Below are 13246 nucleotides of genomic sequence, written 5' to 3'. Positions count from 1 at the left end.
AGCAGAGCCTCACTGGCCTCACTGAAGTCCCTATGAGGCAGCAGCCCCTCCCAGGTTGGATCCCGCATGGAGGGATTACGGGAGCAGTGACTGTCTCTTGCCCTTGGGAGGGGCTTACCAGCAAAGAAGCACCAGCATAAAGCTGCAACCAGGAGAAATCGGAGTACAAACGACTGGGTTTTGTCGAGATGAAAACAGAACCCTCAAGTCCCGGCCTCTACTACCTCAGGCACTGCATTCTCACGGGGCCAACTCAGGGAATCGGCCTCCCCGGATCTCAGCTGCTGCCAGCATGCGCCAGGAAGTTAGGCTTATGACACGCGCGATGCCCCATTTTACAGGGAGGAGCTCCCAAGTGGCCTATCCAGCCATTTGTCTGGGGTACGATGTGCCTGGGGCGTCCCTGTGGTGGTGCTGGTGGGCTGCCTCTGGTCACACACTAGCAGGCCTAGTCCCCTCGTCCCATGGTGCTTTCCCATGGCCAGCCAGCTAGTGCTGCCTACAGCAGTAAGAACTTCCTCGTGTGTGTTCGACCAAAACCAGCCTTCTCTGGTGAGTTTTAGTTCTGCCCTCCCTAACAGCCTGCAGCTCCTTCAGCTTTGGCAGATCTGAAGACAGTGGCCCGATATCCCCTTTGGGTTTTCGGTTCCCTCAGTTAACTGCCCCAGTTCCTTTACCAGTTGTTCATCCGGCTTGTGATCTGGAATCCATTCCAGCTGACCCAGCCCCTCTTCAAATGCCATATCCAGGACTGAGTGCTCGACTCAAGAACACAGCAGGGCTCTCACCTCCTCTTCTCCGGACAGCCTGCCTTTTGTAACGTAACCAAGGGCTACACTAATGTTGGTGACTTGTGACACCCAGCTGCCTTGCAATGACTCTGAGAATCAAGGGCACATTGGAGTAGGCATTACCCTGGGGGTCAGGAGATGTGGGCCCTACTTCCCTCTGCAGAATCTTCTCTCTGGACCTGACCTCCCCATGGGACAAAGTGCTTAAGAACAGGGTTTCTTGGGCCTTATGACAAATTATGTAATTTTCCAGCAAGTAGTCATCTCCCCCTACCTTCTTCCTTGGGTTCAAGTATGCTTCCCCACTGACTTTGGGCTTAGCCACATGACTTTCTTTGGTCACAGGATATTAGCAGATGTGATACAAACAGAGGATTCAGATAACACTTAGGTGATTGAACTTGCCCTTTATGCCTTCTGTGACTTGCCATGAGAGGAACTGCCCCAGGGGAGCTGCCGTCCTCATAGTCTGCACCCCACGATGTACACACATGAAGCAGACTCGAGCCTGCCCTGGGTCCTGGGGCTGAATCCAACCAATTCACAGCCTGCGGGAGAGCTTGCCTAGTTGTCCAGGAGACTTGAGAGTAATAAAAGCAAATGCTTGTCATGTTAAACCACTGAGTTCATGGGGATGTTTGTTACACAGCATTACTGTAGCAGTCAGTGACTGATTACAGGTCTCTTTAAATAACTCTTCTGGCACTGTGGATGTAGGCTGGGCTGGCAGACCTGAAGACTATCGGCAAGCCTGATATCTCTCCTCTTTTTTTTTAAATGTCTGTCTGTTTGTTTGTTTATTTATGAGAGAGAGAGACAGAGAGAGAGACAGAGAGATAAGGAGGGGCAGAGAGAGAGGGAGACAGAAGATTCCAAGTGGGCTCTGCACTGACAACAGAGAGCCTGATGTGGGACTCAAACCCATGAACCGAACCGTTAGATCATGACCTGAGCTGAAGTCAGATGCTCAACTGACTGAGCCACCCGGGCATCCCAGATTTCTCTCCTCTTAAAAGGAAATGCAGCTCAGTCAAGGTAAGGGGAGATTTATCCCTACGGTTGGGGTAAAGCTGCTCTTCATGCCATTTCCTGACCCTGCCTTATCAAACAGTGGGAAGTAAGGGGGTCCTGAGGAAAGCACTTTCTCTATATCCTCTCTATTCTGGAAATCTCCTGTATAATTTGAATCTGCAATGTACCTAGTCCTGTGCTATGGTTTCTTGAACATTGTGTCACTGAATCTTGAGGCTCAGGGAGGAGAATCACCTACTCAAGGTCTCAGGGGCATCTTGGGATGAGGTTGGGATGTGTGTCCATTTGTCTCAGATGCTAAAACCCATGCTTTTTCCAGGAGCTACACAAAAACAATGCCCCCTAAGAATTAAGACTTTCAGATCCTGACTTGTGGACAGTTATCTGTGGGCACTCATGTGGTTGTTGAAAAACAAATATCCCTTATTGCAAACTCCCCATCTGTCCCCAGGGGCCTCTTGAGTGAGTTCCTCATACCACAGAAGGACAGAGAAGCACTAGGCAGACCTGAGGTCCCTTCCAGCCCTGCATCCCACCCCTTGGCCCTCAGAGTACTCACACCTTTTAAGCAGAAGGAGCTTAGCAGCCTGTGTTCTGAAGTGAGGATTTTCCCTGCCTGGTTTGCTGCATTTCCCATCCCTCTAATTCCTTCCTGCAGGGCACCTTCTAGGTGAAAAGCTTATGTAACAAGCGCTTTAAAGTTGGCAGGAACTGAGCTGGGCTTTGAAGACCTCCAGAAGCTATTAGGCTGTCAGAAGGGAGGGTACTAATTTACTCCCTCTGAGTTGGGAAGACCTGTTCGCAGAGAAATGGAAATAAAATGGGCCTTCAGATGTTGCAACATCCCCTGGGGGATTTTCTTTCTTCTGCTGCCTCTTGGATGGGACAGCAGAAGAGATCTGTGGTGGCCAGCATATCTTACCCACATGCTCGGCGGGGGAGACGGTTGTAGGAAACGGCCCGAAGACAGGGCAGTCTTGGCCAAATCCTTGTCAGCTACAGATGTTGGGAAAGAACTGGCCATCCCTGTTGCAGAGGAATAGGGGTACAGGAACTAGAAAGCCCTGAGTTCAAAGCCACGTTCCACCACTGGTAATAATGAACACGAGCAAGTGACTTATTTGGGGGCCTCAGTTTCCTCATCTGTGTTAACAGATGGCTCCTTCCCTGCTTCCTGACACACTGGGCAGCACTGTAGTAGGCTCAAGGGATGGTGGCCAACAAGAACTAGCTTGTGTCCTCATGGAGCTGACAGCCAGGCAGTGGCCAAGTGATTTCTGCAGTGTCCTGCACAGGAGGACTGGTCTAAGTCAGCAGTCACGCTGGTGTGGTGACAGCTGTGTGCAGACAGCATTCTTCAACATCTCAAGCGGCTCACACTCAACCCCGACCAGAGGACTGCCATGCTCTTCTCCCTGCCCTGTGCCTTTCTCTTCCTGTCCGTGGTTACTGTTTTGCATTGTGGCTGACAGAGTGCTTTGCCTCTCACCCCCAACACCCACCTCCCCACGAACGCCTGGAAGGTAGAAAGGATCATATGGACAACCTGGCGTGGTCTTCTGCCTCTCCAGCATCCTTCTGCCCAGCCATACCCAATACCTCTCTGCCCAAGGGCCCCCAGGAACAACAGAACTTGCTGCCTAATGACACACTGGATTCCACAATGGCTTTTCCTTACAGCATGGCTGGACCTGGCCACTTTCACTTCCTCAGTGCCTCCGTTTCCCCAACTTACAAAATCTGTAGACCGAGGCTGTGCCATTCCTGTGTGTTATCTCCTAAGGTACCAATGCTGGTGTCTTGCACTCAGCAGACACGCAATGCACATGGTTTTAACGAATGGGTTAATAAAGCAATCACAAAGCTAGCTTTCAGAGAGATGTGGCAGGGCCCTGGGATGGAAAAATGTGAGACCTCAGGCAGAGTCCAGGCTCTACTGTGTACAGCTGAGGGGGGTCACTTCTGTGAGCCTCTCTTTCCCCATCTCAAAGATGGGGATAACATGGGAGGGACTTTTATCATGCCAAAAGTTCTTTCAAATGCACGATCTCCCTTGAGCCACATAGCAACCAAATTGTGTGGTTATTAAATACAAGTCTCCTGAAGAGCCACCTACTATGACCAGGAGTTGAATTCAGGGGTACAGAGATCTCAGCAAACAGACCATTGGCTAGAATCCAGAGTGCCAACTTCCCTTCTGCCATGCACTGCTTGGTGACCTTGAGTGGGTTCCTGGCCCTCAGTGGGTCTCAGCCTCACAGTAGAAATCACGCTGCAGGCATGAGAAGCCAGGCAGCCAGGGTCAGACAGCCTCAGGCTCACCTCCCAACCTGGGCAATTCCCTTCCCAGTTCTGGGTGTGGGCACATGCAGGAGGCCAGGCAGGGAGGCCGAGGGGTTAAGATGGGGCACTAGTCATTCCAGATGGGATAGGAGAGGACCCTAAAATCAAGTGAGAAGGGGCAAGAAGCAGGGTTCTGAAAAGAAGGCAGAAGAACAAAGCCCGCACTGTCAGAAGACCTGAGTTAAAGTCCCAGTTTTGCCACGTACTAGCGATGTGACCTTGGACAAGTCACTTACCTGCCCTGGGATAAATCTTTGCCACACAGGGTGGGATGGGGGCCTGAATAAGACCCCTGGGGTGGATTCACATTCAGTCTGCAACACACTCTGATCACATTCGTTATTTTCCTAGCTCCTCAAGTGGCCCGCTCTTTGATCCTGGGGCAGGGAGAGGCCGAGAAACAGACTGCCTGTCTTGTCCTGGCCCTGCAAGGCGGGAAGACGAATGTGACCTAGCCTGACAGTGTGGAGCTCTTGGGGTCTGGTGGAGGTTTGGGGTTTGGCAGGGCCACAAAATGCTCACCTGTAGCAGTTGTTGTTATAATTGTTATAACTTCCCAGAGCAGTCAGGCAACCCAGGCAGATGGCATAGGAGAAAAAGATCTGTGTCCCAGCATCTACCCAGACCTGCAGGAAGGCACAAAGAGGTCAGCATAAAGAGAAGTCAGATGAGTGATGGCCCTGTTCTCTGAAATCCCCCACCCACACCTTACCATCCAAAAAGTCTAGACAGAGAAATAAACGAACTTCCTAAACTTCTCAGGAACATGTTTTAGAAGTTCTGTTATTGGGGACTGCTTTATTAAATATACATGTCTTTAATTAATTCCAGAATCTTCCAGAGGTTATGGGTAACAGTTCGCTGAACAGCAAGAATTTGGATGTTTAGGTCCCTGCTCCAGCTTGTGTGACCTTGGAAAAGCTACTTAACCTCTCTGAGGCTTAGTCTCCTCATCCGCGAAGTGGGGAATGAACTTCCCTCTTAGGATTGTCAAGAGGATTTGTGTGATACGGAATGGAAGCTCCTGGGACCCAGCTCATAAGGCAAGTCATATTTAAGCCAAATTGAGTGACTTCTTATCTTTGTGATTAAGATTACCATGAGAAAACTGTCACAGGATTCTGCCCACGAGAAAATATTTGCATAGCTGATCTGAGCATAAGAGGTGGCAGGGAAGGGGTAGGAGAAGGAGGAGGCCCACCTGTATCTTTCACCTTTCAAAACAGATGCATTTTAGGCTTCCTCTGTGGTACTTAATGGAAACTACTTTCTTAGTTTCCAGGCTCTTCTCTGACAAAAACTGCTGTTGACAGCATGAGACGCACACCAGGAGTTACAATGGCTTTTCTAACATGTTTCCCCAGGCTCTCTGTGAGCCCAGCTCCAAGGAAAATCCAGAGGTAAAAGCCAAATGCAGCCGATGATGCTGATGGTTGAGAATAGGGTGCCATCTAGAGAACAAGGCTTTGCACTAAATACAAATACTAGCTACATTTACTGAGCACTTGTTATGTGCTGGGCAGGGGCTGAGCCCTTTGGGCATTAGGGCATTTGAATATTCACAGCATCCCTACGTGGTAAGTGCTATTATTTATAGCTGAGGAAAGTGAGGAACAGAGAAGTTGAGCAATTTATTCAAGACCACACAGCTGGGAATGGCAGAGGCAAGTCTGTGGAGACCCACCTCTAGAGATACATACTTAACCAATCCCAGAATTTCAGAAGTCCTCTGGGATAATCTCCCACCCAAGACTCTCTTCTGAGTACTCCTGACTATTAGAATAGTCTCTGTTTGATTACTGCTAGTGACAGGAAACTCACTATATCCTGATGTGGCCCTTTCTCCTTTAGAGAGTTCTGACCATGAGAACATTTCTTAAAATGAGAGGAAGTCCCCCTTCCTGAAGGTTCCTAGTTCTGGAGCCATCCAGACCATACCTTCCTCTTCTATGCAGTAGCACTTTAGAGATCTGGAGAAAGCACCAGTGCCCCTTGGATCCTAGATCTCGTCCTTCTCCAGGCAAAATCTCTTATTTCTTCTCTCAGGGATTTGATTACAACAGTACAGGTCACTCTACCCTGGATTTGCTGGAGTGTGTTAATCATTCAGCAAATACTTATTAAAATTAAAGATCTTAATCTTAGGCTGCTTCTCAAACTAAGAAATGAATACATTTTTTCCCTCACTGGAGTGTCCTGGAGCTAAATGAACATCTCAAGGAGAGCCCTTTTCATGAAGTGTGTGTGTGTGTGTGTGTGTGTGTGTGTGTGTGTGTGTGTGGAGAGCAGGGGTGCCAGTATAACAGAGTGGACTGAGACATGGGGAAGAGAAAATGGAAAGAGTGAATATAACAAGAGCTTTTTCAAGAAATTTTGCCTCCAAAGGGAGTTGGGAGATAGGTAGTGGAAGGGGAATTGAGGGAGAATTTTTTTTTTAATGGTAGAAACTCAAGGATGCTTAAATGTTGATAGGGAGGATCCACTGCAGACACAAATGTTAAAGATTTAGGAGAGAAATGGATGCATTTTTAAGTCCTCCCGCTCTGCCTCAGTTCCCCTATTTGCTATGTCAGCGGATTTTCTTTACCCAAATCCAGGGTAGTGACCTTACTGAGTCATCAAATCCCCAAGAAGGAAAGAGAGGTATTTTGCCTGGAGGAGGGAGAGTTCTAGGGTCCAAGGGCAGGGGTGCTTTCTCTGAATCTCTAAGACCAGTAGTAAATCATACAGAGAGGTAAAACACAGAACAGCTGCTGCCCCAGGAAACCGAAGACCAGATCACAGGAGCTACCCAGTGGGACTCCTGGCACTCTATCAAGCACAGCTCCTCTGGTACCTCACTCTTGCCTGTAATGCCTCTGCAAATTAGATGTCCCTGTACCCAGCCCCTTTCCTGTCCTCTGGCAGACTGTACAGAACTGCTTGAGAAAAACTGCCAGACTTGTGGGAAATCTAGTTTGTCCATCATGACTGAGCTCCATGGCCACTGATTCCTCTCCACCCAGAACATGGTAAACAAGCTCTCTGTGACTTTGAAAACACCGGAGAGCTTTCTATCCACACACCCTGAAGATGTAACCCCCAAAGAATGACTTTCACTTATGGGGAATTTTCCTTGCAGTCTGTGCATTGAGCACATCAGCACTAAAATAGACATCTGTTGGTTTTGCCCACCCAGCATCCATCTCCCCCTTTCAGGTAACAGCTCCCCAGTTTTCCTTTGGGAAACCACCTCTTCTCTACTGGGAGGTAGCTTCAGAGATGGTCACATGACCCAGGCCTGGCCAATCAAAGCATTTCTCTTGACCACAGTGATTGATTCAGAGATGAGTATATGATGCAAGCCAAGACAATTAAACTCAATCCTAGGACTTTTACTGAAGCTACTGCAAATGGGATACCTTCTTTTCTCCTAGAGATGCTAAGCTTGTAATTCTTGGGGGTCATCACTGAGCATGAGGGAACAGCCTGCCCGAGAATAAAACCAACGCAGAGGAAAGCAGAGTTTAGAGCAAAGAAAGACTGATATTGATGATATGACTTGAGTACCTGGATCCAGTTATGCCTGAAATGGAGGCCTACCCTAGAACATTGCACTTTCAGAGGCCTATAAATTCCTCTCTTTTTAAAAATGTTTACTTATTTATTTTTGAGAGACAGAGAGAGAGAGAGAGAGCACACAAGCAGGGGAGGGGCAGAGAGAGAGAGAGGGAGACAGAATCTGAAGTAGGCTCCAGACTCTGAGCTGTCAGCACACAGCCTGACACAGGGCTCAAACCCACGAACTGTGAGATCATGACCTGAGCCGAAATCAGACGTTCAACCAACTGAGCCATCCATCTAGGTGCCCCAAATTCCTCTTTTCCTTAAGTCAACTTGAACTGGATTGCTGTCACTTCAAACTCAAAGAATTCTGACTAGTAGCAACATTAAGTGCTTAGAAAAGCCCAGGGGATACAAGCCCAAATCCTTCAATCAATCCTGAATTACTGGTAAACCAGCATTTACTGAGTGCCTTCTGTATGCAGAACCCTGTGCCAGAACCTGAAAGAAATACTGTACAGTTACATATAGCACTTCATCTTTGTCTGCAGATGAGATAAGCTGAAACATTCAGAGCACAAGGTAGCCAGTACCTAGGAGTGGTTGATGGTGGTGAGGGTGGGGGAAGGATAATTAACGTGCTAGGGCAATCAGAGAAGGTGTGCTTAAAGGCACACCTTTAAAGACAAGATAGATGGGGGAGGACATTTTGGGTCTGGAGGTTCACGTGACAGGGGGATGTTTTCTCAAATAACTTTTCCTTCTTGCTCCCCTATCTCCAAGGTAAAATGCCTGTCATTCTTATTCTGGTGGTTACCATCAAATTCATGCCTCTATACAATTCCCTTAGTTCCCCCCTCTTTGTGACACTGTGTGTTGCTTCCTAACTATGAGGAATATTGACATTGAAATTAGCCAGTAGTCTCTGTTTATTTTTCTTCCCTTTCCTCTAGCAACTAAATAGAAGAAATATTCATTGGTTTCCAGTTGATAGGTCAAAGCAACATGTGAACTTATGCTATCTTCCATACACATACTCCACCGTTTCCCAACTTTAAATTTTATTCTGTAAGAGCATGATCACAATGTACAGCCATTACATATTATATTGTCTCCGTGACAGCCACGATTCAGTGTGAACTCTACAGGTGACTATTAATTTAATGCTTACTCTAGCCCTTATGATAATACCTCTCCTGTCAGTTTGGCTGCAGGTAGCCTGTTCTCTAGTAAGTCCCTCAGGCAAGGCTCATGAGAAGTAAGATTTCCTGGCTTTTTGTATGTTCATAATAGTTGGCTGACGGCTTTCATACTTGAACGTCAGTCAGTATGGCCGCATATAATATCCTTGGTTCTCTTTTTCTTTTCCAGAGCATCTTAAATACATTGTATAGTTTTCCCCTGGCACAGAGTGAAATGTAGAAAAGCCTGAATCAATTCTTCTCACTTACTCTTTTTGTTTGAATGACTGACATTCAGGTGTTTTGTTTTCTCTTTCTCTCTCTTTAACGTTCAGTCATTTTTATTAGAATAGGTCTTAATGTTGACTAGTCTGGGTTGATTTTCCTAGGCTTCTGGTGTACTTTTTCAAGATAAAGTTCAAGTCTTCTCTTTTATTTCAGGAAAAAAGAATCCCTGAATTATTGTTTTTAGTATTTATTTTTCTTCCACTGCTTTGGGTTTCTTCTTGGCATACTAATGTATACGTTGGATCTTTTTTTTATATCACTTTTTCTTTTATTCTTTAAATTATCTCTTCATTTCTGACTTTATTTTTTTTACTTTCCTCTTTTCCATCCCCTATTTACCTTATGATATTACCCATGATGTCTATTCACCTCTTTAGTCCTTCTATTTAGTTATTCCTCCCAAAAGCCTTCAAATGTTCTTTTTGTCTAACAATTTCACCTATGCTGTTGTTTTATCACACCTGTTGGTTCTTCATTTCTTTCAGCTTGTTTTGAAATATTAAGTTTTAGCATTCAGCTGTTTTGTGGGCTTGTCTGTGGAATGCATACATTATCTATAGGAATACTATTATGTTCACAATTCTTTTTCTTATAATAGCTTTGTATGGGATTTGACATGATTCTTTTCTGTTGTTCATGTGTAGGGCAGACACATTTTCTTGTCCTCTTAGGAGGAGATTTTCTTGTGTAGAGGAATGGGGGGATAGATGATCCAGGGTAGATTTTCTAGCCTCATAGTTACCTCTTCTGTTATTATCAAACAGTCTTGAAAACTATGACTGTGCAGACAGTACATTCTGAAATTACTGTTCTCTGTTCCCTTCCCCTACTCTTATCCCAAATTTCTCTTTTTGTTTCCTCTAGTGTCACTGATCTGCTCAATTTGGATTCTGCTTCTAGTGGTTTCTCCCCAGGGTGGTGTTCTCTCTGGCTATGGAGCCTCAGCTGCTTGGTCCTTAGAGTTCCCAGGGCCCAGACCTCATGCTCGAGCTTCCCAAAGCCTTCCCACATTCACCTATAGCTTGGGGCCCACATATATTCCTCTAGTTTTGGCTGACCTTCTTCTCTATTTTTTATTTATTTTTTAGTTTAAATCCAAGTTAGTTAACATGTAGGGTAATAATGATTTCAGGCACAGAATTTAGTGATTCATCACTTACATACAATACCCAGTGCTCATTCCAACAAGTGTCCTCCTTAATATCCCTTGCCCATTTAGCTCATTCCCCCACCCAACATCCCACCAGCAACCCTCAGTTTGTTCTCTGTTTTTGTCTCTTATGGTTTGTATCCCTCTCTGTTTTTATATTAGTTTTGCTTCCTTCCCTCATGTTCATCTGTTTTGTATCTTAAATTCCACATATGAGTGAAGTCATATGATATTTGCCTTTTTCTGACTTACCTCTCTTAGCATAATACACTCCAGTTCCATCCATGTTGTTGCAAATGGCAAGATTTCATTCTCTTTGAATGCTGAGTAATATTCCATTGAATATATATACCACATATTCTTTATCCATTCATCACTTGATGGACATTTGGGCTCTTTCCATACTTTGGCTACTGTCAATAGTATTGCCATAAACATCGGGGTGCATGTGTGCCCTTGAATCAGCACCCTGTATCCTTTGGATAATACCAAGTAGTGCAATTGCTGGGTCATAGGGTAGTTCTATTTTTAATTTTTTTGAAGAACCTCCATGCTGTTTTCCAGAGTGGCTGCACCAGTTTGCATTCCCACCAACAGTGCAAAAGGGTTCCCCTTTCCCCGCATCCTTGCCAATATCTGTTGTTGCCTGAGTTGTTGGTTCTAGCCATCCTGACAGGTGTGAGGTAGTATCTCGTTGTGGTTTTGATTTGCATTTTCCTGATGATGAGTAATGTTGAGCATTTTTTCATGTGTCTGTTAGCCATCTGGATGTCTTCTTTGGAAAAGTTGTCTATTCATGTCTTTTGCCCATTTCTTCACTGGATTATTTGTTTTTTGGGGTGTTAAGTTTGATAAGTTTTTATAGGTCTTGGATATTAACCCTTTATCTGATATATCATTTGCAAATATCTTCTCCCATTCCATTGGTTGCCTTTTAGTTTTGCTGATTGTTTTCTTTGCTGTGCAGAAGCTTTTTATGTTGATGAGGTCCCAATAGTTCATTTTTGCTTTTGTTTCCCTTGTCTCCAGAGACAACTAAGAAGTTGCTGCACTCAAGGTCAACGAGGTTGTTGCCTGTTTTCTCTTCTAGGATTCTGATCAGTGGAACAAAATAGAGAACCCAGAAGTGGAACCACAAATGTATGGCCAACTAATTGTTGACAATGCAGGAAAGAATATCCAATGGAATAAAGACAGTCCCTCAGCAAGTGGTGCTGGGAAAACTGGACAGCGACATGCAGAAGGATGAACCTGGACCACTTTCTTACACCACACAGAAAAATAAACTCAAAATAGATGAAAAACCTAAATGTAAGACAGGACGCCATCAAAGTCCCAGAGGAAAAAATTGGCTGACCTTCTAAGATAGACTTTCCAAGCTTCCCCTCCTAGAGTCCTCTCCTTCCAGGGGTGAACATGTTCTAGAGAGTTCTGGTTTTCCTGGCTCTCAGGCTTCTGAATTCCTTTGGCCTTTGCCTTTATCTTCATATTCATCTTCTCTCACAAAGCTGACATCATGCAAATGTTACTGCTATCAGCATTTGGCTCCACTTGGTCACATTTTGTGGTTCTTGGAGTCATGAGCTCTAGTTCATGGAGTAATTATTGTGAAGATGTTGTCTGTAGGTTTTTTTGTTTTACTATCCTGGGTTTTCTCTTTGGGTGGAGAGAGTCTGGAAAATTTTAAGGTTTTTTTTTTTTTTTTTTTTTTTTTTTTTTTTTTTTTCTGCTGCCATCTTGTCTCCTTGGTTCCCAAGAAATGATCAGGGGGGAGATGAAACAAGATTGGCCTCAACTGGAGATGACAGAATACCCAGGGTTGAGCAATTTAGTAGACAGAGAGTAACAGAAGATGAGCTAGTTTTTTAAAGGGAGGGTGGAAGTATAGAGTGGGGAAATGGGGAAGTATGGTTTTGGACAAGGCAAGTTTGAGACATCCAACTGAGATGTGCAGGAGGCAGGGGGATAGTCAAGGGCTAAATATCACAGCCTGGGCTGGAGACACAGATTTAGGAGTCATCACAATTTTAGCAGTAACTTTACATCTCCTTGACTTCAGATCCAAACCTTTCTCCACTGGCTTTTTCCATTTTCCACATTTGTAAAACTCAGGTTGATAAAACTTCTCTGCTTAGACACATGCTCATTGGGCATTCAAGAACCAAGAATCTTCAGGGTTAGACTTCATGAAAGTATCTCATGAAGAAGCATGATATATCTTCACATGAAGCCTCCTTAACAGACTTGCCTAAGTGAGGTGTGTGTATGTTCTTAAACATCTGCCTGTCGTTGCAAAAATGCAATAAGGTCCCAGTTGTCAGCCTTCCTCCTCATCAGAGAAGGAAATAGTTAACTTATGAGGGAGCTGCTATATTTGTTAAGATAATTACTGCTGGGCTACGCAAGAATAAACAATAAACTCCCAAATCTCAATGGCTTAGGACAACATAAGTTTATCGTTTTTCGTTTGTTTTCCCACAAAAAGCCAAGCACAGATTATGAAGGGGCTCTCTTCAACCCAGTGACTTAGCAATACAAGCCCTTCTATCTTATCTTGATACTTCTACATCAATGCACCCTCTGAGGCAAAGGAGCATAGAATTGGAGGTCTGCTTGGGAAGTTTTAAGAGTTAGACCCAGGGGTTGATTAAATCAATTCTGCCCACATATCACTAACCAGAACCAGGTTGCATGGCCCCAACCTAAAAGCAAGGGAGTCTGGGAAATGTACTCTTCCTACTTATGCAGGAAGAAAAAAGGAAGTGAGAACTGGTTGGTAAACACACAGTATTATCTCTGCTATAGGCATTCTCCCAAGTCTATTTCCCCTACTTCTTACTTCAACTAGGAATTCCACAAACACCCAGAGATCAAACAAGATTATGGTGGCTCCTGGAATGACTCTATAAAAGATAAAA

General features: G+C 45.1%; 1 protein-coding gene across 2 annotated transcripts in view; it reads right to left on the bottom strand.

The window, feature by feature from the left end:
* The window catches only part of SLC6A11 (solute carrier family 6 member 11), a 134688-nt gene that overhangs the window by 29665 nt on the left and 91777 nt on the right, over positions 1-13246 (bottom strand). For both annotated transcript variants that reach the window (XM_045493806.1, XM_045493805.1), the window contains one exon: positions 4689-4792. In XM_045493806.1, the coding sequence (XP_045349762.1) occupies positions 4689-4792 (104 nt within the window). The remainder of the gene's footprint in view (positions 1-4688; positions 4793-13246) is intronic.

The sequence above is a fragment of the Leopardus geoffroyi genome, chromosome A2 (assembly GCF_018350155.1).
Source record: "Leopardus geoffroyi isolate Oge1 chromosome A2, O.geoffroyi_Oge1_pat1.0, whole genome shotgun sequence".
NCBI lineage: Eukaryota > Metazoa > Chordata > Mammalia > Carnivora > Felidae > Leopardus > Leopardus geoffroyi.
Note: the sequence above shows the minus strand (reverse complement) of the source record. Positions and strands in the feature narration are given on the sequence as shown.